Raw genomic sequence first — 26,415 nt, forward strand, 5'->3', positions numbered from 1 at the left:
GCATAAACAAAAATGAAATTTCTGACTCAAGAATGAACGATGATAATTGAACAGAATGAAACTACAAATTTACGGCTTTATACAAATTACTTGTATGAGATAAATGTCTTTAAGTTGCCATTAGAGCTTCGTAAATTCTCAGAGTAAAATTTGTTTTCCAATAACAGCATAAGCCAGGGGTCGCAACTCAAATTACATGAGGGCCAAATGCGCGATCTGAAAGAAGTTGACGGGCAGAATTTTTTTTTAATGAAAAATTTTTATTAGCAAAATACAAAATATTTTTAATAAATTTCAAATGCGGCTTACTAAATATTTATCCAAACATGCATAAATAATAATAATATGGCACAGGAAAAAAATTCAAATATATTGTGGGCTGAATATTAAATTCTTAAACTGACATTTATTTCAAATAATTCTAACGTGTTTAATTAATCATTAAATAACTTACTTTAATTTAAACTAAATAAAAATAAAAATAGGCTCATAAATAAAAATAGATGTGTTTGTATGTGAATAATTATAAACCTCTATTTCTTACTGCAGCTTGACACTTGCTGGCGTTTTGATTCTGATAATGCTTGTAGCCTTGGAACGAAATTATTAGAAATTATCTTTATCACGGATTGTAGATGCTCATCGGTCAATCGGATTCTTTTCTTTTTAATTTTCAACAGCGAAAAAATGCTCTTCACATAAAAATATATTTCCAAACAAAGTGACTATTCTTGGTGCAAACATTCGTAACTGAGTTGATTTATTTTTTTACAAGTATGAACAAAAATTAATAAAATCTATATCTTCAGATTCCTGAATCTCACATAGAAAATTCCTTATATCACATTGTAAGTTAATTAGCTCCATTTATAGATTTTCTGATGCCTTATTCATGATCGTTTTTAATAATAACGAAAATAAGGGAAACTCGGACTTCAAATAACTTAAAATCTTTGTACGTAGCACCGTATTTGCAGCAAATATATAGTTGAAATGGATTCGCGAACACCAGTTTGAGATCATTGATATAAGCAATTATTAGACTAAAAAAACCGTTTATAAAGTCTAATATATATCACAGATGCTGTGGTTAATATTCTGGGCTAGAAGTCTTCTAAATGGCAATATGAAATTTATTTCTGATATCTGGCACCATTTCTAAGTTATTTGTAAGAAATTTAGTATTTTCTACTTATTGCAAAAACACTGCTACTATTTTTAAGAATGCTTACAAAATATTAAATTATTATTAAATAATGATAATAGTTTTGGAAAGTTTAAAGTTGATGCCTTGATGAGCCTTTTAAAAATAAGTTTGTGAACATACTAGTCTCTTCGGCAATGTAATTTTGAGAGTTAGTAAGCAGGTTGCAGAATGTAAAATATCTATGAATTTATAATTATTTGAAATATTATTACAGGGAAATAGGAATTATCTAAATTTTAACATTAGAACATGTATAACACTCTAAGGAAAAAATGAGGCATAATCTGAATGTGGGATAATTCATAACGCTTTCCGAAGTTTCAAAACCTCATAGCAGAATAATCATGACAAATGAATTAAAAAGACGCACATTTTAGCACTTAAGGAATTTCTCCTAGTTCTGTATGTATCTTGGATAACATGTGAAAATGGTGATGCGGTAGGCTTCGGTGGCAGCCGGCCTATTCGTTTTTCATCGTACGGGAAGGCAGTTTTTTCTAACCTGCGGTGTCGCGTAAGAGCTGTTTTATCTGTAGATGTGTCTGTTTATAGTTCGTAGGAAATTAAACTGTCATAACAGACTCACATTAAGCAAAATCTAAGGTACAGTAATTGCCAGCCGCCAAACCGTGGTAGTGGTCAGCGACGCTGACCGAAAGGCGCGGGTTTGAATCCCTGAGAAGGCATGGATGTTTGTAAATGTATAGTGCCTGTGCAGCATGAGAGCCACTCTAAATATGCGGCAAGCCGAAAGACCTCTCGAAAGGTTACTGGTAATGGAAGAGGTGTGGGAGATACGTCCCGCGGGTTGCTCTCTCTCAAAATTGGGAGCGGAACTGAGCTTAAGTCGGGCTGTCACCTATACGGTGCTCAAGGCTCTTGCCAACGACAGACTCCTTGCCACGATGAATGTCGTGGGCTTGTGTTGACCTTTGTCAGACAAGTGAGACTGCTAACAATAACAACAATTTAACGGCTAAATGTGCAATTTTGGCCCATCACGAGTGCAAACTTTACAAACCGCAAAAGATATATTACAATGCCAAGCGTCAGACAGTATGATTTGATGCCGCCTTCATAAAAAAATCACAAATTTTTTATTTTATAGAAATTTGATCGTAACTCTTTAATTTTACAAAAGTACTTCTCTCAGTACAAGATATTTCTCAGTGTGACTAATTTTTCCAATGATTAGTCCACATCATTTTGGCCACGAGTTTAAAGCCCGAAATTCCATTTCTTTGTAAAATTTCTTCATCTGTTCTCCAACATTTTTTAAAGATATCTTACTTTTCCTCTTGTTTGTTTTATTTTCCTCTTGCACATATTTTTCCTCTTGTTTGTTTTATTTTCCTCTTGCATATATTTTCCCTCTTGTGTGTTTTATTTTTCATATTTCTCCTTATCACAGGAAATAGTCGCAAAGTGGGACAAATAGAACAATTCGGCATCCATTTGTGAGGTCTTGTATATGAAACTTTTCGGTCTATGAGAAACATTAGCGGCGGGTGAAGCTGCAGATTCTTATAATCCCCTTTATTACATTCTTGAGAGATATTGCTGCAGAAATGATTGCAAAATTTTCTATCTGTAGTACCTGTGAATCAGTTTTAGCCTATGGTTGAACGAAAGGAGGTTTGGTACCACATTCACAGAAATATCAATCTAAACCATGTAACACATTTAAGATAAGCAACCGAAGTTACTGCAGTTGTATCTCGCCGGTTTTGACCAAGACTGATGTTCTGAATCCCCGTCTTTCGGCTTGAATCTGAAAGATATAACCAGGCTTCATGTGTTGTCTCGAATTTACGCGGTCTGATTTTTTGAAGAAATGTACAAATGGGCCAGGAGATCTGCTTCTTGAATTTCATGTATTTATCGCTCATGAGATGGCACGATGGCATTTTTTTTCTTCAGGTTATGCTTTATTTGAAAGCTTAAGAGTTACATTTGAGACTTTAGTCTTAAGCTGTTCGGAGGATTCAGTTTTGACTCCATTGCAGCATTGGTTTTGTTAATTTGCTTTTCCGTTTCGGATCTACGGAATGCACATCACTTTTCATAGATTTGAGTTCATAATACTTAATTCGATTGATGGGACTTCAGATATTCATACTCTGTTCTTTTAAAATAATTCTGAATTATTCTGTGACTACAATGTTTGAACTTGATCAATTAACGGATTGTTAAATACTTCCACAGACATGATACCAATATGAAAACAAATTACTGCAACAGAAAATCAGTCAGCATACTGTCCGTTCAGTCAATGAATTGCACAATACCCGTCGCTTTTTTAAATCATTTGCGTTCTAAACATATTTGAGTCTATTAACCGGCTGCGTTTAATAAACGGCGATTTCAATATTGTAAATTACGGTATCAACTTTGAACTTATTTAGTAAGACGATAACTAAAACGTAATCTAATAAATAATACCTAGGTTAGAATTAAAAATTAATGCTTAGATTAAATTATTCATGAAACTTAGAAATTTATTTTTAGCCCAAAGGGCGTTAACCCAGAAGGGCTATTAATTTCATTTTGGCATTTTGCGTTGATTCAGTATAGATGTTGGTTCACTTTCAAATCGTTGCCACCTAATATTATAGCCCTGTGCTATATTTAAAGAAATTAAATAATGGAGAATCTGCATAAATAAATGTATGTATGTTTCTCGCATTGTGATAAAGCAACGGTACCTAGAGTCATCAAATTTTGAATAACGTAATCTGCCACCGAATATGGGCTTCTGGAACCCTTATTTGGAATTTAAAATTTGTTTTATTATCTATTTCATATTTTGTAACACTTAAACGAATTTTTAATTAACAAACTCAACGATTTCAAAGCGAGCAATGGCAACACTGTACGGAGGGGGGAGACATTTTTATCGCCAGCGCTGCGAGACTATGTATCGGAAATCCTAAAGATATACTCATTTTAAAATTATTTTACGATATTGCTGTTTAATTGAATTTTATGATTTAAGTGCAAAAAGCATGATACTTAATAAATAATCTGAAAAATCTGAAAGCTTTCAGATTTTCATTACTCCCAAAGGATTTTTTTAACATTTTGTGTGTTACCTTTATTTATTTCAAATTTTTTATATTTTTTCGTTCTTATTAATTTTTTTAATAAAAAAAATATATTTACATAACTGATGAAATTTTAAACTTTTACAAAGAACTGCTCTATCGGTATTTGTTTCGTATTGTTCGTCAGCAATCTTTCAATTGTATTTTCAAGTTCTTAAAACTATTGGTACCTTTTCTGATCTCCACTTTTCAGTTCAAAAGTTCTTAGAGTTTGCAGTGCTTTTTTTCGATTCAGCTGAGGTAGGCATGTAATAACTTTCTTCAGTATCACTTTTACTGTCAGTTTCATTTTCTGCAGCTCTTTCAACGCTTTCTATAATAGCATGGTCAGTATTTTCACATGCTGTCTTAATATTATGACCAACTGAAACCTATTCTAAAAAACTCTGAAACGTATTCTGAAAAGCTAATGTTCGTAATTTCCCTCAGTAATGTAGGGAATACTAGAAATAGTTTGCAATTCCTATACAGCTTCTTCTAAATAAAAACCACATTTTCTAAAGCAATAACTGTGTTTTGGGAGACTGCTTCCCATGTGTTGACTATAATATGAACAATCTCTGAAAAAGATATCGACTTAGTTATTTCCTTCGAAGTGTTTACATTTTCACAATATTCAATTTTGTTTATCTTTTTTTTAAAATGAAACCTTTTCTGTAGCTACATTTAAAAGCTTTTATAATAGCTTGGTCTAATGGTTGAATGATAGAAATCGTATTTGCAGGCAGAAATGTTAATTAAATTTAATTAAAAATTTTTCAGAACGATATCAGAGGAGTGTGTAGCACAGTTATCTAACAGTAAAGCTATTTTTTCGTTTTTAAGTTCTCTACTCCATTTCAAAAGGAAATCAGTAAATATACTGCTTTTATTCCATGAGTTCTTGTTATTATGGCAATTTAAAGGTCAATTCTTGGTTCCTTGGTAACCACTGGCGTCTTTTTAATTATTGCATCCAAACTGCACGTTTATAGGACAGTAATTTGTTCTTTAAATTTCTTAAAACTTGTTGCTGTTTCACATTTGAGCATTAATGTGTGCTCCTATACTCTGATTTGTTTCATCTGTATTATGAATTTCGTGTGGCTTGCATTCTTTGAAAAGTTTGGGTAAAACCTCTTTTATCCATTTTTCAGCCGAGTTATGATCTGCTCCTTGCCTCTCACCATGCAGTTTCCGATAAACGATGTTATTTCTCTCTTTTCATCTTGTAAGCCATCCATCAGTTGGCACAAAAACCTTTTTTTCTCCTAACAGTTTAGCGAATTCTACAGATTTTGTGTTCAAAAGAGATCTAGAAACTGGAATATTTTTTAGTCTCATGGCTTGAAACAAATCTAAAACTTCAACGTCTCTTGATTTTGCATCCCTTCTGCCCTTCCTTGAAACATTTGCATTTTTTACGAGTTCTTTATCAGTTTTATTTCATTGTTTAAGTGAAGTGCAAAATTATGTTTAGGAAATCTCCATTTTAAAATCTGCTTCTCTTTGGTTGCATTTACCAAGTGTAGCATAATCTTTCAGCAATTTATCCTTTTCTTTTTACTGTCTTTTTGTTTGTTTGAATGACCCTGATTCCAAAGAAAGGTTCACTTACAATTTAATTTCAATATTAAGTGTATCAGCGACAAGTATCTTAATCAAGTCTTGATTCATCATGGACATTTTCCATCTTACTATGAAAGGTTCTCGATTAAAAATTGTGCTTTTTCCTGTGATATAAAAAATGCTAATTTAGAGCACCTGTCATTTAGTTGTTCTACTATGAAAAATATTGTACAAAGATTTATCCCTAATATTATTAAATTCAATACCTTAATTGATTTATGTAAATATGTAGCGTCTAAATTAAGACTGTCAATTTTCGTAAAATATGTGTCTGTAAACGAAATGGAACTGTATACTGAATGAGTTCAGGACATTCTGTCCATTCTATTTAAAATTAAAATGAATCTTTATATTTGTATTGTTAGTGTATTGTTTTGTACATGAGAGTAACATGTGTTGTATTTTATATTACAAAGTTTGTAATTAAGTGTTATTTGTCGGAGTGACTGGTAGATTTCACCAATCTTTAGAGAATAAGTTTAAACCTGTAGTAGTTAAACTTTTTTTAAAGTTATTTTAAAGTAGTATGGTGGCTGTTCTGCTGTTTGTGGTCCTGGAGGGTTCCGTTTTAGTATTTAATGTTCCGTTTATAGCTCTACTAAGTTCTGTTATTTTGATCAGTCATATAAGTCACGTATACAGCAAATAAAAAATGTTTCTTTCAGAGATTTGTACAAATTCTTTACAAACTTATCCCTACTGTTCTTGCCATGTGTTATGAAATAAAGCATTCGAGCCAATAGTAATCTTCCTGACAAAGACTTCGCAACATTTAGAATATATTTAAAATGTGAACGTTTGCAGGAAGAGAGAAATGCAAATAAAGCCTGATTACTTAAATACCTTTAAAATGTAAATGATACTGAAATTATAAACAACACAAATAAGAATTTTCTGCAGTGGTTTAAAATAAGATCTTCGAAAACAGTTCGAAATGAAACAAAATAATATCTAAATCAATGAAGCCATTCAGTATTTCTTAACTATGATAACATACTAATAACACATAGCACAGTATCAAATCAAACTAATAATACAGATTGCTAGCTGAATCAATATTTTTTATTTGAATCCGTATTCTTTTTTATCTTACCTATTCAAATATTTAAACTTTGTCATTTAGTTTGATGTTATTGAACAAGTTAAATTTCAAAACAAACTGTTCGAATAAATTTTCATAAACACATTTAAAATACTCCAAACATGTAGGATTTCTTTATAACCGCGTCTCCTATTGTTATTCAAAGCAATGTGAAATTATTTATGCTTTGCTAGATATGTGTAATGGTGCTTTTCTACAGCATCTCGGGAGATATTAATTCATTCTCAAGATTGTATCGTTTTATATTCATTTTCGGTAAGTAATTTCAAATGGAGGCAGCAACACCAAATGTACTCTCTGGAGCGAAATGTTCACACGAAGTCCTCTTTTAGTCCAAGGCTCAGATGAAAAGGTTTGGATACCATTGAAAATACAACGTTTAGCATAATATTCCACGAAAGAATAAAATCACAATGCACGAATTTTTTATGGGCTTCCAGAATTGTGCTGGAGGCCCTCATAAATATTCACGATGCCAGTACAGCTGAAGCAAACAAGCACGGTTTCACTTATTTATTTTTCTACTCTTTAGAAAACTTCTTCCACAAGCAGGCTCCGCGGTGTGGCTGAATAAAAATCAACCTCCCTCCCTATTCTTCAGGAAAACTGAGATTAGGACGTCTCAACGCAAGTTCTTTTAGAACCAAAAAGAGATACTTTTAGACACCCCGTTTCGAGACATAATGGGGAGGGTGCGAGCATGCTGATTGCTGATAGAGCTTTTTTAGATTTACGAGACTTTAACCGCGCAATAGCAAAACTCCTTGCAAGTATTCTTTGCGGCTGCTGGGAATGGCATCTTGTCTGATATAGGAACTATAACTCTGTACATAATTCACTCGCATTTTTAAAATGTGATGCTCATGTATTCTAAGATAAGGCCACAGAGAGGAAGATCAAAACTTTTATCTTCAAAAATATTATTTACTTTTGCGCCTACAAATACGAATGCCTAAATTATGAGCAGAAAATATGCAAATATTAAAATATTCTTCCAGAATTGCTATTGATTTTTTTAAATAGTTTTATAGTTTATAACATATAAATAAGTTAGTTAATAAAATTATTTTAAAGTTATTTGATTAAAATGCAATTTTCATTTTTATTGACACAAAAATAAACAAAATCGAAAAACTTGGCCTTTCTATAGAATAATTAAGTAAATTATTGGTAAAATTTTGCCTGCCTTGTTTAAGAGCAGACTGTATAATTTATTTATGTTTCGTATATTATGTTAAGGTAATGAAGGCTTATAATACATGCTCAGCCTTATACTGATTACTTATCTACTTACATTACAAAGGACATTTATTTCATTTTACATTGTTTTTCTGCAGACAGCTTAAAGAAGTTTAAATTCAAAGAGTATTAGAAATATTCGTTAAAAGTCGAAAACGTTGATCTACTAACTTAGTACATAAAGCTATCTCAGTTTCTTGTTTTGTTTTGCCAGGGTATATCCGTTTCTATCCTCAGTATAGAACTGGGCTGGTAACGAAAATAATCGTAATAATAATATATTGAAAACAAATATATCAAATATTGGCAAATATGGCAAATTTAAGTAATAATATTATTTATCATGTTTTTGGTTCTTTAACAAACGCATCTGAAATCAAGATTAAATTCTTCCTCTTTATATTTATATTTACTTACTTTATTTTCTTACTACATTTTAAGTATTAGAAGCCCCAACTGAATGTTAGCCACTTTACTAAGTAAGAGCCCCGTTCCATCTCGCCAGATTGAATAATCCTCTTTAGTTAAAAAAAAAAAAAAAAAAAAAAGTAATTCTGTCTTTAGCGTCAAGCGTGATAAAATGATAAAATGAAAGCGTGATAAATTACAAGAACGGTGCCATTCTGCATTTCATATATTAGTTTATAAGGTATTTCTCCCCTCTTCTTAGCATGCCTTCGTGGTGTAGTGGTCAGCACACTCGGAGCGTATTCGAGAGGACCGTGGTTCGATTCCCGGCGAGAGTATTGCTCATTTTTCACGTCTCCTGCTTCGAAATAACCTAATGACTCTACAAGCTATATATTGTGTGTAGTGTATTTATCTCAAAATGATATACAGCCATTATAAAATTATCGAGTTTTATATCGAATTAGGCATTCTAACGGAACCTCGACAATTTCTAAAGGATTTTGTAGAGTCTCACATCAAAATTACGACTAAATTTCATGGCGCCAAAACACTGTTATTGCTATTTTAAATTTCTTTATAGTAATATTGTCCCAAAATGATTTGGTTTGGTTTATTTGATTATGCCAAAGCACGCTAGAGCCATCTGCCTAAGAGGAAGGATGCCTTCAGGGAGTACTTTCTGAAAGAAAATACACGTTACACATGGTCCGAAATGGTAGAATCACATATGTAAAATACCATGCAACTTTACTGCCATTCGACAGTTTCAACTAAAGGCCGCAAGTTGTCGGAAAGAGGAGCTGCTTTGTTAAAAATCTAAACACGCAATTTCCTTCCATAATTTTGAATTTAAGTTATTTAGTATGGAGCAATAGCAATTAATTATTTAGTATGGAGGCAGAAAATACTAATAACACAGGAACGATTATATTTTAGCGAACTATAGGGAAATAAAAAGTCGATTCAAGGCATTTCAGTATTAACTAGTTGTTTCAAGTATATTGTGTCTGACTTTTTAAAACTGAGTTGATTGCATGAACATAAATGCTTTGATACATGAACATAAATGCTTTGATACATGAACATAAATGGACTTGATTTAGCCAAGTATAAATGACAAAGGAGGAGACTAACTGGTATAAAACATCTAGGTTAGATTATTTTATTTGTATTACTGCAAAGCATGCGAAGTTTTTTTTTATTTGATTATGATAAAGAACGCGAGAACTATCTGTCTAAGGGAATGCATGCCTACGTGGAGGTAATTCTGTTCGGGGTTCGAATCCTTGCGAACGAGTTAACTGTATGGCCGTCCGCTTTCATTGTTTTCACCATGTGTAACATGTATATGAGCCATTTAACCTTAAAAAGTCCTCCACGAAATCATCCCTTCCCTTCGAGTGCCAGAGCCTTCGAGTGCTTTGCCATAATTAAATAAACGAAACTAAGACAAGTAGACCAAGACAAGACTACGTAAAGGATCATATAAGGGAAATTAGCTCGTACAGACGTTACACATTGTTAAAATCATGAAAACGCTATGTTCTCCGTTTTCTCATGAAAATGCTCCTGCTTCAGCCTGTTCTTCGGGATTCGAATCCAAATTTAATTGCCAGAGTTAAGCGACTTAACCACACGGATACTGACTAAGAGGGGGATGTTAAGAGCACCTGGCTCGTATTCACATTCAGGAAAAATCATGGAAGATCCTATTCATTGAGATTCGAGCACGGATCGAACTACCAATGTTCAGCGACTTTTCAGCTCCGCCGCTGGTGGGTTCAGAGTTGCTGGAATTGAAGAGTGGAAGTTGAATTTAGGTGGAGCTGTAAAAAAACAACCACATGAAAGTACATTATTAAATGCTTAAAAAAAGTTTAAGCCTTATGGAAGAGAAAATATAATAAAAAAATAAATAAAGATTAGGAATAAGATACTAAATAAGTTGTTGTATTAGATATAACATGCACAGAAGAAAGAGATGAATACATAATTTAACAGTATATTTCAGCAGAGATTAAACTATTTATGCGTAAAGGATGAGGAAATTGCATGTTCTGTTAAGGAAGAGATAAATTTTCACAGATCAATTAGCACTAGAATAAAAATGTGGACAATTGAGCAAGCTCTTGTATTCTGCTGTTTTAGCCTCAGGCTAAACGAAAGCTACATGTATCAGCGTATAAATAAACCATAAAATCGCAGCAGTCCTTTTAAAAAAAAAGAAAAAAAAAAAAAAAAAACTGTAATTTCAGGCAACAAATCAAGGTAACTCATGAATAGGAAGATGAAAACAAATCATCAGAAAGAGGATTTCTTGACTTCAATATAGTGTAGCGTGCATCATACACACAAATGAAAACTTAAATTTCTACGAGCTCTAGCAACTAATTTTAAGTTAATTCCAGTTTTCTTCAAATTAGAGATTGTAAGAATTTGACAAGAGCAGTCAGTACAAGAAGAAAAACATATGGAAATTCCAACTATAAACTCTGCAGTTTTAGAATACCCCAAAATCATTTTAGGTGTTAAATTCCTATTCCAAAATGTCACTTTCTCTACTTGTATTTTACTCTTGCAAGTCGTTATCCTTAGCCGATCATCCCTCCCTAGGAAATCTAGGTTTCCTATTTCTGAGATCCAGTATTCCCAGGGAAATCCGTAAATTTGGTAATTTCCGGTCGCTAAGCACCGGGTAGCTGAAGAAAGCCTTATCCACGTAGAGGAGGGAATTTGAGTCTAGAAGAGAGTCCGGCTCTGTCCGCCTCCAGTAGAAGGTCGCTCAGGGCCTTCCCCTATCTCCCTTCCCGGTCTCTGTCAACGATAAAAGGAAAAAAAATGGATTACCTGCAGGGTTGCAAGAGGAGGGGAAAAGAACGGTCGCCAAGATAATGCTAACTTTTCCCGTCGCCAACGCAAGTTTATTTGCGTAATCTTTTAGTACTACGTGATGTGAAGAGATTAGGGAGTGCTGTTACTCGCAGGGGAACATTTTAACTAACCCGTCAATGAAGCAATTTGAGTTACTAAACAAGAGACTCAAACTAAAGGAATACCGTGAAAATACCCTTTACAAACTCATAAAAGGGAAGTAAGAAATATCAGCTCTTTATATTCATAAACAATTACATTCGGTTGTAATGAGAACATTGCTGTAATGAAAAAAGTCGTAAAAGTTTTGTTTGCGTTAATGCTTATAGAGTTTAATTTCTTTAGGATAGAGCGAATGATCATTATAACGACGAAATTTGAATTTGTCGGTCTTCTGGTTCTTGCAATAACGAAAATCCGTTTGTATTTTTTTTTTTTCCCTCTAAGATATTTTTTATCTTAAAAAATTTTTCTATTAGAGCTTTTTTCCACTTGACTGACAGTCCTTTTTCTTTCTTTGTTAAGTATCATTTCTGCGCAGAGATGATAACTTCTCTTCATTTCATTTTTTCATATTTGCTCAATTTCCGTATTCCTGTAAAAGATTGTTTCTTTTTAAATAAGAACTTCTTTATCATTCTTCCTTTGTATTATGTTAACAAAGCAAATCACTCAGAATCCCACAGTGAAACAGAACATGAGTACCTTCCTCGTTGTAAAAGTCGGCAAATTCTAATTCTTTTCTGTACTGAGCTTTTTTACTAACTTACTTTATACTAACTTTTTTAATAATTTATTAAATGGAATTAATAATTTTTTTATTAATTCCATTTAATAAATGAAATTCTATTTTATTATATCTAAATTCTGCTTTATTACTCTTAAATTTTTTGGTAGTCATTTTACGAATTTTACCGTTATCTACCGCTCTGACATCCATGCTGTGTCTCTTACATTCATGTCATGTCATCCAATAATGTGTCTCGTGACCTCTGACGTATGCCATTCTCTTTCTAATAGAGGGAAGTATGTAGAAAAAACTACAAATTAAGTAAGAAACAGCAGTCTTGAGGTAAAGGCTGTATTTTAAGAAACTAATTATAAGATTGTAATACATTTGCCTTTGTAAAGCAAACATTTTAAAATCAAACATGAAAAATGTATCTTTCTGAAAATATCATACATATATTTGTAATAATAAAATTCCATAGTCAAGAATACACTTAATTCTAACTGTATGTTCTTTCCATTTTTAATGGCGACGTTCTCTAATTTGAAAGTACGTGGAATTAAATCCACAGCCCAGTAGTCAAGTTGTTTTTCCCGCCTTTTCTACACGTACAGTTATAGAATGTTCTGGAAGTATTTAAAGCGAACTGGATTGGCTGACGAGGCTGACGTCATTTCTTGGAAGCTCCGCCTTTCCAGAGACTATAAAAGGACTCGCAAAAGATATATCGGGGCTTTTTCTTAAATGTCATGATGCAGTAAACTTCATGCAAAAAGTTATTAGTAATATTTTTTATTTACTCCGGATATGTGATTTTTGTAACTGCTATTTCTCCTGAATAATAATAAATGGATCCTGTTTTTTAAACTTATCGTCTGATTATTTAAGCTACGACTAAAGTTGATATATCACATATATATGTTGCGTTATTCTTTGTTATGAAGTGATATTCTCCAGGTATCTTTGCAGAAGTTCATCAAAATCAATATGTAGGTTATATAAGGTACGAATGGGAATCTTTATCCTGTAGCTATCCAGTGACGTCTGTTCATCTGAAAGAGAAAAAATCTGATGCTAGTTCTTTTTATAAGAAATATGGGAACTACTCCGAAACGAATTTTGAATTACTCTAACATTATCTTTTCTTCCCACTGACTCTATAGTAAATGGACGCTTTGCAGACATGGCTTAATTTCTAAACTTAGAAGTACCAAAGCTCTATAGAAGGACATTCTAAAAGAGGGAAAAATAAATAAATAACTTAATAGTAAAAAAATCAAATTAATTAAAATGCAATAAAATGTAAAGAGCTAAATAAAAATTGTAGTAAAAGTAGAAGAATGCAAAAGTTAAAATTAGGCAAACCTTAGTTTGGCAAATTAGCAGCCTTATTTGGCATATATTTCGAACAAAACTCTATCGATTTCAAAGACACAGGTCCCTGTTCTTCAAGGGTATGAAGAATTCTGCTGCTTAATCCAAAATAAATTTGTTGTTCCGTCAAAATCTGAGATAAATAAAGATTTCATTAAATGTCATAAAGATGCCGGCATCTTTATAAAAGTCAGCGATAATTCCTGAAGATAAAGACATTTAAATGGGATCTCGTCAGCTTGATAAAGGTTGCCTTTTTTATAATATAATACAAACTAACTTCATAAAGATGCCAACACATTTGTGCCTTTAAGCCGGGGTCTCTTTACGTCTTGGAGAAAAACAGCCAATTTACTAAAAAGTGCCGGCACATTTATGCAAGTTATCCGCGGCAGTTAGATCAGTCCCACCGGCCCCTGGTGGTAACGTCTGCCACTAATGCCTGACACCTTCAGATCTAAAAACAAGAGAATACTTACACGTGTTCAAACAAACATAACATAAACTTTATAATTTTACATAGCAAAGTACCTGATCAAGTCATTTTTTAGAGTGCTTTGCTATTAACCTTTAAAGAGTGTAACCATTATTTTGTGGCACTCTGTCTATATTAACAGTAATCTAGACTTTCGCAAAAAAGGAAAAAATGAAAGTGTTCCAGTAAAAAAGGAAGAAAGAAAAGTGTTCCAGTTACGCTTTATAATTCTTCGATTTAAACAATACTTTTTTTAAAACAAACTAATAAGAATTTTTTAAAAAAAAAGTACATCGAAATTTCCTTATTAATATCAGATAAATTGTCACGATTATCTCAGTGAAAAATTGCGTATGCGATAATTGGATCTTAGATTTTTTCTATCGTTGTCATAAAAGAAATGCTGTTATAGTATGAAGCACTATAGTATTTTATTTTACTAAATTTTCAGCATCAAATACGCATAAGGAAGAAACTGCTAAAATTTAGAGTTAGCGTTAAGTTACCTAAGAAAGTATTCTTTTTTTTTTTTTTTTTTTTTCTTTTCAAGATTTAGTGGGGGAATTCGTTTTAAAAAATGTATCAAAAACTGTACCAAAAAGTAATCGGAAGAATACTGATGACATAAGAGTTCTAGAGCAATCAATAAAAGATGACGTCTTAAGCTGGCAGAAGATGACATTGACTTATCAAGGAACATGCCGAGTGTTTGATGGATGGATTCAAAAGTAACCTTTTTATTACTTTCTTTTCAAAAATGGTTATGAGTTGAAAAACTTAGCCATATTTTCTCTTTGTTTGAGTCATGTAATGAAAATAAGAATCAGTGTTTTCTTTGTTTGTCGTAAAGCCTTGCAATCGATTTTTAGCATGAATTACTTAAAATAAGGAGAAACTGGTGAAGTATTTACTATATGAAGAACTTTATTAGTTTTCAAGAATTTGTAAACATTTTAATACGTAAGTAGAAAAAATAACACAAAGTGTTTGCTTTCTTAAGTCAGTTGTCTATCATATATTATACTCATGTTAGGATGGCTTTTTTTTTCCCCGTCTAAGCTACAACACGGATGGCTTAAGTTAAGCCGGAGCCTGGCTCCGGCATTTCTTAGTTTCTCAGTAAAATTATAATTCTAGACTGAGTTCTACATTAGATAAACTCCGGCATTTTAATTTATCCCCATTTTACCATTTGTCGTTAATTAATTTTATTTTTTATTTATCTCTTCACTTTTATCTAGTTGTAACTATTAATTTTTTAAAAATTTATTTTCGTTCTTCTTTCCCGCCGACTTTTCACAAGGATCTGATATTTCTAACTTTAGAAACTAGGCTCTGACTATAGGTTATAAAACATAATCTCTATTAAATTATAAAAGCATATATTTGAAGAGATGTGTGTCAAAATATGGAAAAAATTTAGAGAAGCTTCGGAAATAAACTATCAGCATGGTAATGCAGGTAAAAACTAACATCATAAGTGTGACATACTATGCTGAATGCAGAATTAGTTCCACTTCTTAATAGCAGAATAATTTAGCAAATTAATATATAATCAGCAGAAGTTGTTCTATTTATGACGAATTTGAGGAAACAGTTTCACAGAAATAACGAAATTATTTAGTAATAAACTGTTCGAAAACATAACACTATATAAAATTCAAAATTATCAATTAAGATATACCGATTTATTAGGTTCAACTACAGTTAATCAGAACGGTGCAACACCTCAGATTTTAAACACTTAAAATTAAAACTATAAGGTGTATTTAAGGTATTTAGCTTGACATGTTTATATAGACTATAGTCATCATAAAAACAGTTAACTATGATTAGGCACTTTATTTGATTGCTATAACGCAAAAAGAAAATGTTTCACTTTGGCTATAATTTAATTACTACGCAATTTGAAAAGTTGCCGGAAAATGCGCTTCATCTTTACTTCATAGTTGCCAATCACAGACAATTTTTTAAAATTTATATAGATGTTTCTGAGGAAATTGTGAAGAGAAACCACAAATTTTATTCAGAAATTTGCTCAAAAATAAAGCGGAAAAATCCTTATTCTGGATTTCAGGGATTGTGAATCCATAAACGCATTCAAGGAGGACCATTCTTGACTCTAATTTCTGAAGATAGTTTAACTGAAACTTTCACCCAGAGCTGCGACTTAGTTTATGGATGCTCACACGAAAGTTACTACGAGGATAGTGCCTTTGTCTGTGCCCTATTAATAAGATAATTAAAAGAGGAAAATTCACACTGAAAAGTCTCCATCGTCTATAAATCTCGTCATTTCGTTAATTTTAAATTCAATTTGGATCATGCATTCCTTGTTAGACTTTCACTTACCCATGAATGTTAGAGTACCACATTTGAATAAGCACTGTTACAGAACTTTTATAACCCCATTTGCAGAGATCGTTAGGATTTTCGATGTCTGAGAAATCAAATGTAAACTTTTGGGGATTCGAACCACGGATCTTTCAGTTGCTAAGCATTTGCACCTCGCCCACCAGCGGCTCAGCGGTAAAAGCCGCTGAATACTGGTAGTTCGGTCCGGAGTTCGAATCCCGGCGAACGGGCTGGCTGAACGGACGTTTTCGTGGTTTTCCCCATGTGTAACGTCGATCCGAGCCAGTTTTCCTTAAAAAAACCTCCACGGGCATCCCTCCCTTTCTGTGCAGTGCCTAAGGGCGGAGCACGTAATAAGTAAACAAAAAAAAAAAAAAAAATTCGCATAAGAGCGACTTCTCCTCTTAAAGAAAGACTTAGGAGAGAAGAGACACCCAGTTGACCAAATCCAGGTCAAGACGAATAATGAAGAAGACGTTTCATGTCAGGAACAACTATACACAATACTTAAACAGTGACGTAGCTAAAGTTTTTGCCGCTTGAGGCGATCTGTTTGTCTCTACCCTGAATGGGCGCAAAAAATATATATAAATGTCAAAATGATGCATAAGGAAATAAGTAAAAGATCGTGTTCATTTTTTTTAAATAACCAAAACTTCCAAAATGATATTTTACTCATTTTTCTATTAGCAAAATCGCTGATGGCATCCTACATAGATATGGCCTGTGTTTTACATCGGACACTAGCCATTTTTAGGCTTTCGCCATTACAAAGGCCGGAAGCGGCGGTCATTTTATTATGAGGACACCTAGTAGACAGCCAACGTTATCTCCTATGAAGGGACAGACAATTTACATCAATGCCTTCGCCGTGATTCGAACCCGTATCCTTTGGTATCGCAGTAGGCTTCCCTGACCGCTATAACGTATGGGCGGCACATCACGAAACATGTAAGGCGGAATGCTTGAATTTCTGATACTGTGACAATTTCTTATCGTTAATTTTGTATTACTTTTTTTTTTTTTTTTTTTCTTTCTTTCTTTTTAAATGTTCACAAGGAAGCTTATACAAAAATAATTCCTAGATAAAATCAGATATTAAAAATATGGTATATTTATTTCTAGAATTTAAATTTGGAGAATACTACATGCATGGTTCTTTCAGAATCGATTATATCTGCTATATACCTTGATATCTAGACTGAAAACGTGCTCTCAAAAGTAAGTGAATATGACTTTTATTAAGAAATTTTTTTAGACGCGACAGCTAATTTTGAATACTAAACTCGAATTAATTATTAGAACTCTCATATTTATTTAACAGAGATGAATTAATTGCTTTGAAGCATAGATGCGCATGTAAACTCTAAACGAAAGATTTAAACTGTATCTTTGCTTATTGCTTTTATTTATTTAATGAAGTTAAAAGATCATCTTCTAAAGAAGTATAACAATTTATTTAGTCATTTATTAAGTCAGCTTCGAAATGCTATTAGAAGCAGAAGGAAAATAATTTGTCATTTGTATAAAATATTCAAATTATTATAGCCTAAGAGAATAAGTGCCTAGTAAACTAAAAACAGGAAAATAATAATACATAACAAAAGCATGGATATCTATTTACACGCATGTCAATCAAATAAACCTTTTCGGAAATCCCTACTAATCACTTTATAAAATTCCGGATCAACAACAGGGTACGAAAAAGGAACTTAAACAGAAGCATAAACATGCGGATACGAATAAACGAAATAAAAACATCCGTTATTGTACCAAATTTCCTTTCAAATTCCGGAGACTATTCCGCCAAAGTGGAAATCGATCGTCAGCGATGACGCGCCAAAAGCAGGATGTGAAAAGGGGGGAGGGAAACAACGAGGGAAAAACTTTTAAAAGGTGGGCTCCAACCCCGAATCTGAACATTGTTAGATCACGATCCATGATGAACGCTGTGGTGGTGTTAGCTGTTCTCTTCCTGGGACCTGTTTTGGGCAGTGAAATCCATTTGAAGACCGTTCTTGCCGTTACTCGCTGCCGGGCGGCCTGCCTCGACAAGGTAAACAATTTCCTATCTTCTTCGACTAGCTTGACAGCTATTTCTCCTCAATCTGGAATTACTAAGTCAGATCACGTTTTGTTCGCATATATCTACAGAGAAAATGGGTAAAGTTTATATCCCATGTGTGACCATGAGACATAAGAGATGCGCTGTCGGTCTTAACAAAGAATTCTTCATCTAGCATCCTACATTTTATTCGAGCTTTCCCCCCCTTTTTTTTTTTTTTTTCTTCTCCGCCCTTATTTGGCCAAATCTTTAAAGAAGACCGGCTCTTGGTCTAAGATTTTTAATTCGTAAATATCTGCGAAGAAAATCGGTTTGGTATCAGACTATTTGTTCCCTTATAGTTAGTTGTTTATTCTTGTTATACTCTTATTTTGTTTTTTAACTAACTTGCAATTACCCTGTTTTCTGACATAACATTAATTTTTAATTTAGCGCTTCAGATTTTAAAATGTGCTAATTTGTTCTCATCGCAATATGTCATCTTTAAACTCAATTAAATGTTTATGTAATATGACTACTTTACTCAGTTATCAAAGCATCAAAGCATTTATTATGTTACTCTCACTTGTATATTCCAAGCTAAACTTAAAAAAAAAAAAAAAAAAAAAAAAAAAAAAAACCTTTGTGTTATTGTGATATTCTAAATACCCAATCAGTCAAATGCAGAGACGCAGTAATTATTTTCTAGGATTCTTTTATTTAATTTCTTTTTACTCATAAACAATTCATTTTTACTGGAAAAAAAAAAAAATGACTTACTTGAAGTTGTTCTCGTGGATTTTGGATTATAATCTTTTATTTAGAGTCAATAATATGTTTAAGAAATGAACGCAAAATTCACGGTAGTCCTATCGTTTTCTATCCATTGTTCAGTATAAATTTTTAATAACAGAACCAAAAATCTATTGCTGTTACTTGTGACTCTAATTAGAAAAAGCAAAGATTTTGATTGCAAATGCATGATTTCTTTTACTGTTATTTATTTACTTATTTTGATAACTGAATAGTCAGAAAACTAACTGACAGGTTTATGGTACGTTTTAAGCTACACCCCCCATTTCATTCTGAAAGTTGTGTAGTACAGGAAATTGTCCACCAGAGCACCGATAAAATTTCCTTATTATAAGCATCCGTAATGAATCAAATATTTGGGGGAATTAAAGAAAATTAAGATCATGCGTCTTGCTTTTGATAGGTGAGGTCTTATTATATTCCTGCATTGTAATTAAGTACAATTATAATAAACTCATTATTCAGGTAGCTAAATATTCTTTTATAAAACTCGAAAACGCTGATGATGGGGAAGGTTATTACGAGAGAAATAATTTACAAGGTGCGATTTCCTCAACGACAAATGGTGCACGTGTTCCCGCTTCTAGTTTAAAACGACCCTCCATTTAATTCCAATAATACCAAATTCCTATAATGTTTAAAATATGTAACATTTTATGCATTTATTTAATTCCAGGTTTTAAAAATATAAAATTATAACTAGTTTGTTTTAGCTTAGATATTTCCAATTATTTGTTCTTTGGTATTTAAAAAAATTTAGAATACTGTAGACTTTTAACTTTTTACAGAGATCTTAGGCTAGAATACGTTAATAAGAAATAGTCAGTATTATTATATTAACTAATGGAATATAACATAAAAAACTGTATAAGGTATTTTCTCCCTCCTTCCTGCATGCCTTCGTGGTGTAACAGTAGCACAATCGGCGCGAATTTTATGATATCGGTATTAAGCAAGCAATAAGCTTTTTTATTTCTAAATTATGAAATTTAGTTCCCTTACTGGTTGGTATACTTTAATTATATAAATTTCAAACCTAAAAATATATCATTTATTATAATTGTTAGTTACAGCATAAGGGTATTTTCTTCCTCCCTCCCGCATGCCTTCATGGTGTAACTGGAAGCATACTCGACTTGTATTCGACAGATCATAGAGTTCGAGTTCCGGGGATTAAATATTTTTTTTTTAGCTGAAATATTTCTATTAGAATATTCAGTTTATTGATGCATTTTTTATCAAGTTTATGAACTGTTAAGAAATAAAATGTAAACCTTTTTCATTAAAATTATAATTATTAAACAATCGTTTATAATGAGCAAAGAGTTCTAAAATTAACTTTTAAGATAATCAGGATATAAATATCGAAAAATATTTCTTTGAGAAAAAATAAAGTCCTCGCTAAAAATATGTAAGTATTTATTATTTTCGACACACTCTAAACCGAAACCATGTACAGAAAACTAAATGTACAGAAATGTACTTTTTGTTTAAATAATTCTAAATGAAAAATGGGAATTTAAAGGTCATTTTACGAAATACTTTATATGGAATGTACTTTACTTGAAATATAATTGGTGACATCTAATATGTTGAAAAAATTACGAGGGGGCAGGAAGACAACTCCGTAACGGATTTTGCCTCGATCCTTCAGTTTTTTGTGTGTTCGATTCATTTTACTTTAAGTTACAATCTGATTAAAATTTTAAGATAAACTTCATTTATAGCAGCTATTTTAGAATTCATTAAGAACTTTTTTTTAACATTTTTAAATCTAAGGACATAATATAAATAACGCAGTTTTTTCTATTGAAAATTTTTGTCAAAGAGAGAATTTTGTTACTTTCGTGATAGATTATTGTTATGATAACGAAAGCATTTTAATTCTGCTAAATTAAATTATTTAAAACATTTTAATTATGTTAAATTAATCCTTATATCTTATGTTTTTTAATTACAATTTTATAAATTTTCTTTAACTGTAATTTTAAGTTGAGATCAATGACGTCGTTTGCAAATTTTTGTGTATTTTTTAATCTAAACATATTTAACGATATTTAGAAAATCTATGTCGCATTAAATCTAAAATTGATTTCAGAAAATTTGATATGCTAATACTGAGTTTTTAAATCAAGAATATATGGATTTATGTAGATTTCTTTCCCTTTTCTATTTGTTTGCTACAAAATGACAGAGAATTTCATAAGCATGAATAGGCCCATCAGCGGCCGAGCGGTAAAGTCGCTGAACACTGGTAGTTCGGTCCGAGGTTCGAATCCCGCGAACGGGCTGGCTGCATGGGCGTTTTCGTGGTTTTCCCCATGTGTAACGTGTATACGAGCCAGTTTTCCTAAGAAAGTCCTCCACGAAGGCATCCCTCCTCTTAGGCAGATAGCCCTCGAGGCTTTGCCATAATCACACACACACATAAGCATGAATATATGAATTAATATAGTTTTTTCTTCAACAATTGCGTTTCATTTATTCATTATGAAAAGTTAGGAAATATACTTCCAAAGAGCAGGCACTGAATAACTTATGAAACAAATATTTTAGTATTGTTCGAACATTAATAAAAAAAAAACTCACTTTTCCTGAATATTTGCCACAAACAATGTTATGATGTGTCTTACCTGCAACCTCCAAGAATAGATTGATAATAAATATTTGTCTTTAAAAATATCTTACACAAAATAACAAATAAAAGCGATATTTTTTTTTCCCATTCTTAAACCTAAGCGAGAAAGGATAAGATTAGCTAATATGCTGAAATGTAATTGAATAACTTTTATTTGAGGGTCAGTTTCTTCGTACAGCAATAATGTTGTTGATAAAAATCTGTTAATAAATTTTAATATGACAGAAAGTAAGTTTGAGAAATATACAAACGAGTTTAGCTATGAAGTTTTCATCAAAACTCATTTTTGCAATTATGAGTACCTAATTAAGGCAAAGCGCACAAGGGTCGGTACGTAAGATCCATCCCCTTTTTAACCGGCAGCACTTATGTGGAATAAATCTGAGGATCTCCTATACATCAAACTTTCAACAAAACTTTCAGTGCGACAGATTTAAAGCGCCCCCACTGCAGCAAAAATAATTGGCTTACCCGGGATTCGAAGCCGAGCCTAAAGTGGTAGGACAACACTATGTTTTTTTAGACTTAGGTCTAGACAGTCTCAGCTAACATCCATACCGTATTAAGCGGATGAAGAAGAGGGTGGTGCAATGTTTATTTACTTATTTATTCTTTCAGAAATCTAGTTTTGCATTTTATCTAGATTTTGAAGTGAAAGCCAGAAAGTGTCCTGAGGGCAGATAAATGGTGAAGAAAATATTTTGAACCTTGACTCCTAAAACTCTCCACATATATACATAAATATTTTATCGATGTATAACGTTTAAATGCGTATGACTGTAGGGTCATGCAAATAATAAACTTTCAAACTTTTTAAATTTCTACCCATTTCTTTTACACTATATCTAATAGTTACTGTATTTTTAAATTAAAATTCTTTATCGCAAACTTTTATGTCACATCTTTAATTTCTGCATTTAACTTTCACTCAGTGTTTTGTATGTATCTTAAAATAGGCAGAGCGGTAAAGTCGCTGAACCCTGGTAGTTTCGACCTGAGTTCTAATTCCAGGCGAACAGGCTGGCTGCATGGGCTTTCCTCATGGTTTTTCCCGAGCCCACCAGCGGCCGAGCGGTAAAGTCGCTGAACACTGGTAGTTCGGTCCGAGGCTCGAATCCTGCGAACGAGCTGGCTGCATGGGCGTTTTCGTGGTTTTCCCCATGTGTAACGTGTATACGAGCCAGTTTCCCTTAGTTTTCCTTTAGTCCTCCACGAAGGCATCCCTCCCCTTAGGCAGATAGCCCTAGTGTGCTTTGCCATAATTAAATACACACATGGTTTTTCCCGCGTGTAATGTGTATACAAGCGAGGCAGTTAGCCCTCGCTTGCTTTGCCATAGTTAAATAAACCAAACCAAACTATATATCTTAATTCAAAACGGGCTTTGGGGAAAAAGCATGCATTAAAGAATCAAGTTTTGTGAGAACATTACTTAAAAGTAAATTATTTAATAACTTTGTTATGATAATTATTTATAAACGTTATTTATTGGTACAGTTTTTTGTTACATTTATTTTTGTGTTATAAAGTTTAATTAATATGATTGATCCGAATTAAGTACGTAAGTTTTATAGCTATTAATTTTGAGTAAAAGCCATTAAAGTTGATGAAACTAGTACAAATTTTTAGCATTTGATAAAAGTCCTCAGCGGCATAAAAAGATATAATTCATCAAACTTTACAGATGGATTTATTATTATGTATAAGCTACTTCTCGTTTTTAAATTTTCCATGTACATGTAAAACCATTCGGATACAACACACCCAAAAAAACTTAACTAATGGAAAAAAAAAAAAAAAACTTAAACACACTAAACGCCTTTTTTGAAACTTTCGATGACTGGTCTATAATGGTAGTTAAATCATGTCTCTCCAATAATGGTAGTTAAATCATGTCTCTCCAATAATGGTAGTTAAATCATGTCTCTCCAGTCTTAATATCATGATGTTTGTATGTTAATAACTACAAACTTCTTTATTTCTTAATACAGCTCGATACATGATGGTGTCTCGATTGTAATAATGTTTGTAACTCTAGACAGAAATTATTAGAAATTTTATTCATCACGGATCATAGATGCTTATCGGTTAATTGGGTTCTTTTCTTATTAATTGTTAAGCATGTAAAAAAAATTTCACATATAAATGTATTCCCATAAAGCGATTATTTTCAGTCCTAAAATTCATAATTGAGCTAATTTATTCTTTGACAGATGTATGAATAAAAGTTAATCAAATTTGTATCTTGAAATCTTTGAATAAGATTTATATTACACTGTTAATTAATTAGCTCCATTTTAAGATTTTCTGGCGCATTATTCATTTTCGTTTTTAATGGTAATAAAAATAATGTAAACTCGGAATTCAGTAATAATGCACCAAATATACTATAATTGAAATATAGTCGCGGGCTGCATAAAATTGCATCAGGGCCCGCCAGTTTGAGGTCACCGTATTAAGAAACATGAGTAATTATTAATTAAAAGTTGCATATATGAATGAGTAAAGACATCATAATAAAAGTAATATGTGAGAAAGCTTTTTGTAAATTTTTAAATTTTAAAAAAACGTATAAGAACCACGATTAAAATTATAAAGCAAGATGATCTGCGTAATTTCTAAAACTTATGTACCTGAAAATAATTATTCTTTTTAATAAAATCGGCAGTTCAAAAGCAGGCTTCTGAAAACTCTTCCGCATTTGATTTTTCTTCTGTTTTATCTAGTTTTTATACTGATAATTGAATTTTTGCTAACGAATTGCACATCTTGGAAGAATACTAAAAGCTCTATATTTTAATCTGAGAGAAGACAACAGAACCTATTACTCTTAAAATTGTTTGCAAGATAAAAAATTTTCAGTGAAAAAAAATTTGGTAATGATAATTAAAAACTAAAAGACGACAATTGTTTAAATGTTTTCTGCTCCTAGGAGTGGAATTCTTACTGCCTTAGCACATCTTATACGAAAAGAACTTGAAAGCAAAAACAGCTTGAGTAATGAGCAGAAATCAATCAATCATAAAATGCCGAGAGAGTGGGCTAAATTTGTTCTTCAGACGCTCACTCCCCTTTTGTCAGCCAAAGCGCATCGTGATCTTCACTTGCATACCATATATGTGGTGAGGGAAGGAGAATCAGCTAGCTTTGTTATTCTGTAAATAGTTTTGACGCATGATATGAAAAGGAAAGCGATTAGCTTAAATAGGAGTAACGAATCATTATATTTAAGCGTTAAAGGAAGTGTTAAACCTGAGCGAGCATTTCAAAATTTTTAATTATTCAGTAAACTGGCGTAAAACTGTGTTAAAAATTAATACATAAAACTTTTCACATGGCAGTTAAACATTCGCTTCCTATGGGCATTTTTTTTTAGTTGAAAATGATCCTGAGTTAAATGAAGTTTAATGAAGCTTGTTGATATCAGGGGTTTATTTTATTTATTGTTATTATTATTCACCACACCTCCTTCTAAGAGTTATAAAAAAATAACAGGAATTCAAAGATAGTTTGCAGATTTGTTCCGTGCTGAAGTAGCTATACAAAATTAGGTTTTTATGACATTTTAAAAATGATAATAAACTCCTTTCCGCATGAAATTCCTTTTAGAAATGAAGCTATAAGGTACTTTCTCCCTCATTTCCCCATGCCTTCGTGGTGTTATTGGAAGCATAGTCGACACGTATTCGAGAGGTCCAGGTTTCGAGTCCCGGCGAGGACACTGCACATTTTTCAGGTCTCCTTGTTTCAAAAGTCTAAAGTGGTACCCGAACTAAAAGGTAGTGTACGATAATTCATCACCACAAGGATTTGACAACTGGGTCTCCTAACCCCAGTCGCCCTTTAAAAGGGAAAGTATACCTACAAGGTATTTTCTCCCTCCTTCCAGCATGTCTTCTTGGTGTAGATGGAAGCATACTCGACGCGTATTCGAAAGGTCCAAGTTTCGAGTCCCAGCTAGGGCACTGCATATTTTTCATTTCACCGACATCAAATTACCTAATGACTCTTAAAAGCTTCTGATGATAAAAATTAAATATTGGAGTCTAAAACCACTGACGCGTTTGACTTAGATCTTAAAATTTCAGATTAAATGGCATAGTTATTATGTTATTATGCGAATACGCATTAGAATTAATAGGATAATTTATTTGTTAGACGTTTTATAAAAGCAGGATACATATAGATAGGAATCAATCAAAATTCTTATCTATAGTGTCGTAACTAGAGTTTTGCCGCCCGGGGCGGTCCATGATTTTGCCGCCTGCCCTGTCCCTAAATTTGCCGCCCCTCGTGATATGCAAATAAAAAACCAAAAAAGCATCAAAATAATATATAAGGAAATAAACTCTATGTGTGTTATTGAAGAAAAATTTCAATTCCAACATTTTAAAATTTTATTATTTTGCTTTTTGCTTGCAAAACCAGCATAGAGGTCTACTTA

General features: G+C 32.4%; 1 protein-coding gene across 1 annotated transcript in view; it reads left to right on the forward strand.

Annotated features, from left to right (window-relative positions):
* Positions 1 to 18,375: 18,375 nt before the first annotated feature.
* The window catches only part of LOC118199915 (uncharacterized), a 35,911-nt gene continuing 27,871 nt past the window's right edge, over positions 18,376 to 26,415 (forward strand). The window contains exon 1 of the mRNA XM_035371789.2: positions 18,376 to 18,532. Within this exon, the coding sequence (XP_035227680.2) occupies positions 18,416 to 18,532 (117 nt within the window). The 5' untranslated portion in view covers positions 18,376 to 18,415. The remainder of the gene's footprint in view (positions 18,533 to 26,415) is intronic.

The sequence above is a fragment of the Stegodyphus dumicola genome, chromosome X2 (assembly GCF_044657685.1).
Source record: "Stegodyphus dumicola isolate Sdum_Otavi_A_Nest chromosome X2, ASM4465768v1".
Lineage (NCBI taxonomy): Eukaryota > Metazoa > Arthropoda > Arachnida > Araneae > Eresidae > Stegodyphus > Stegodyphus dumicola.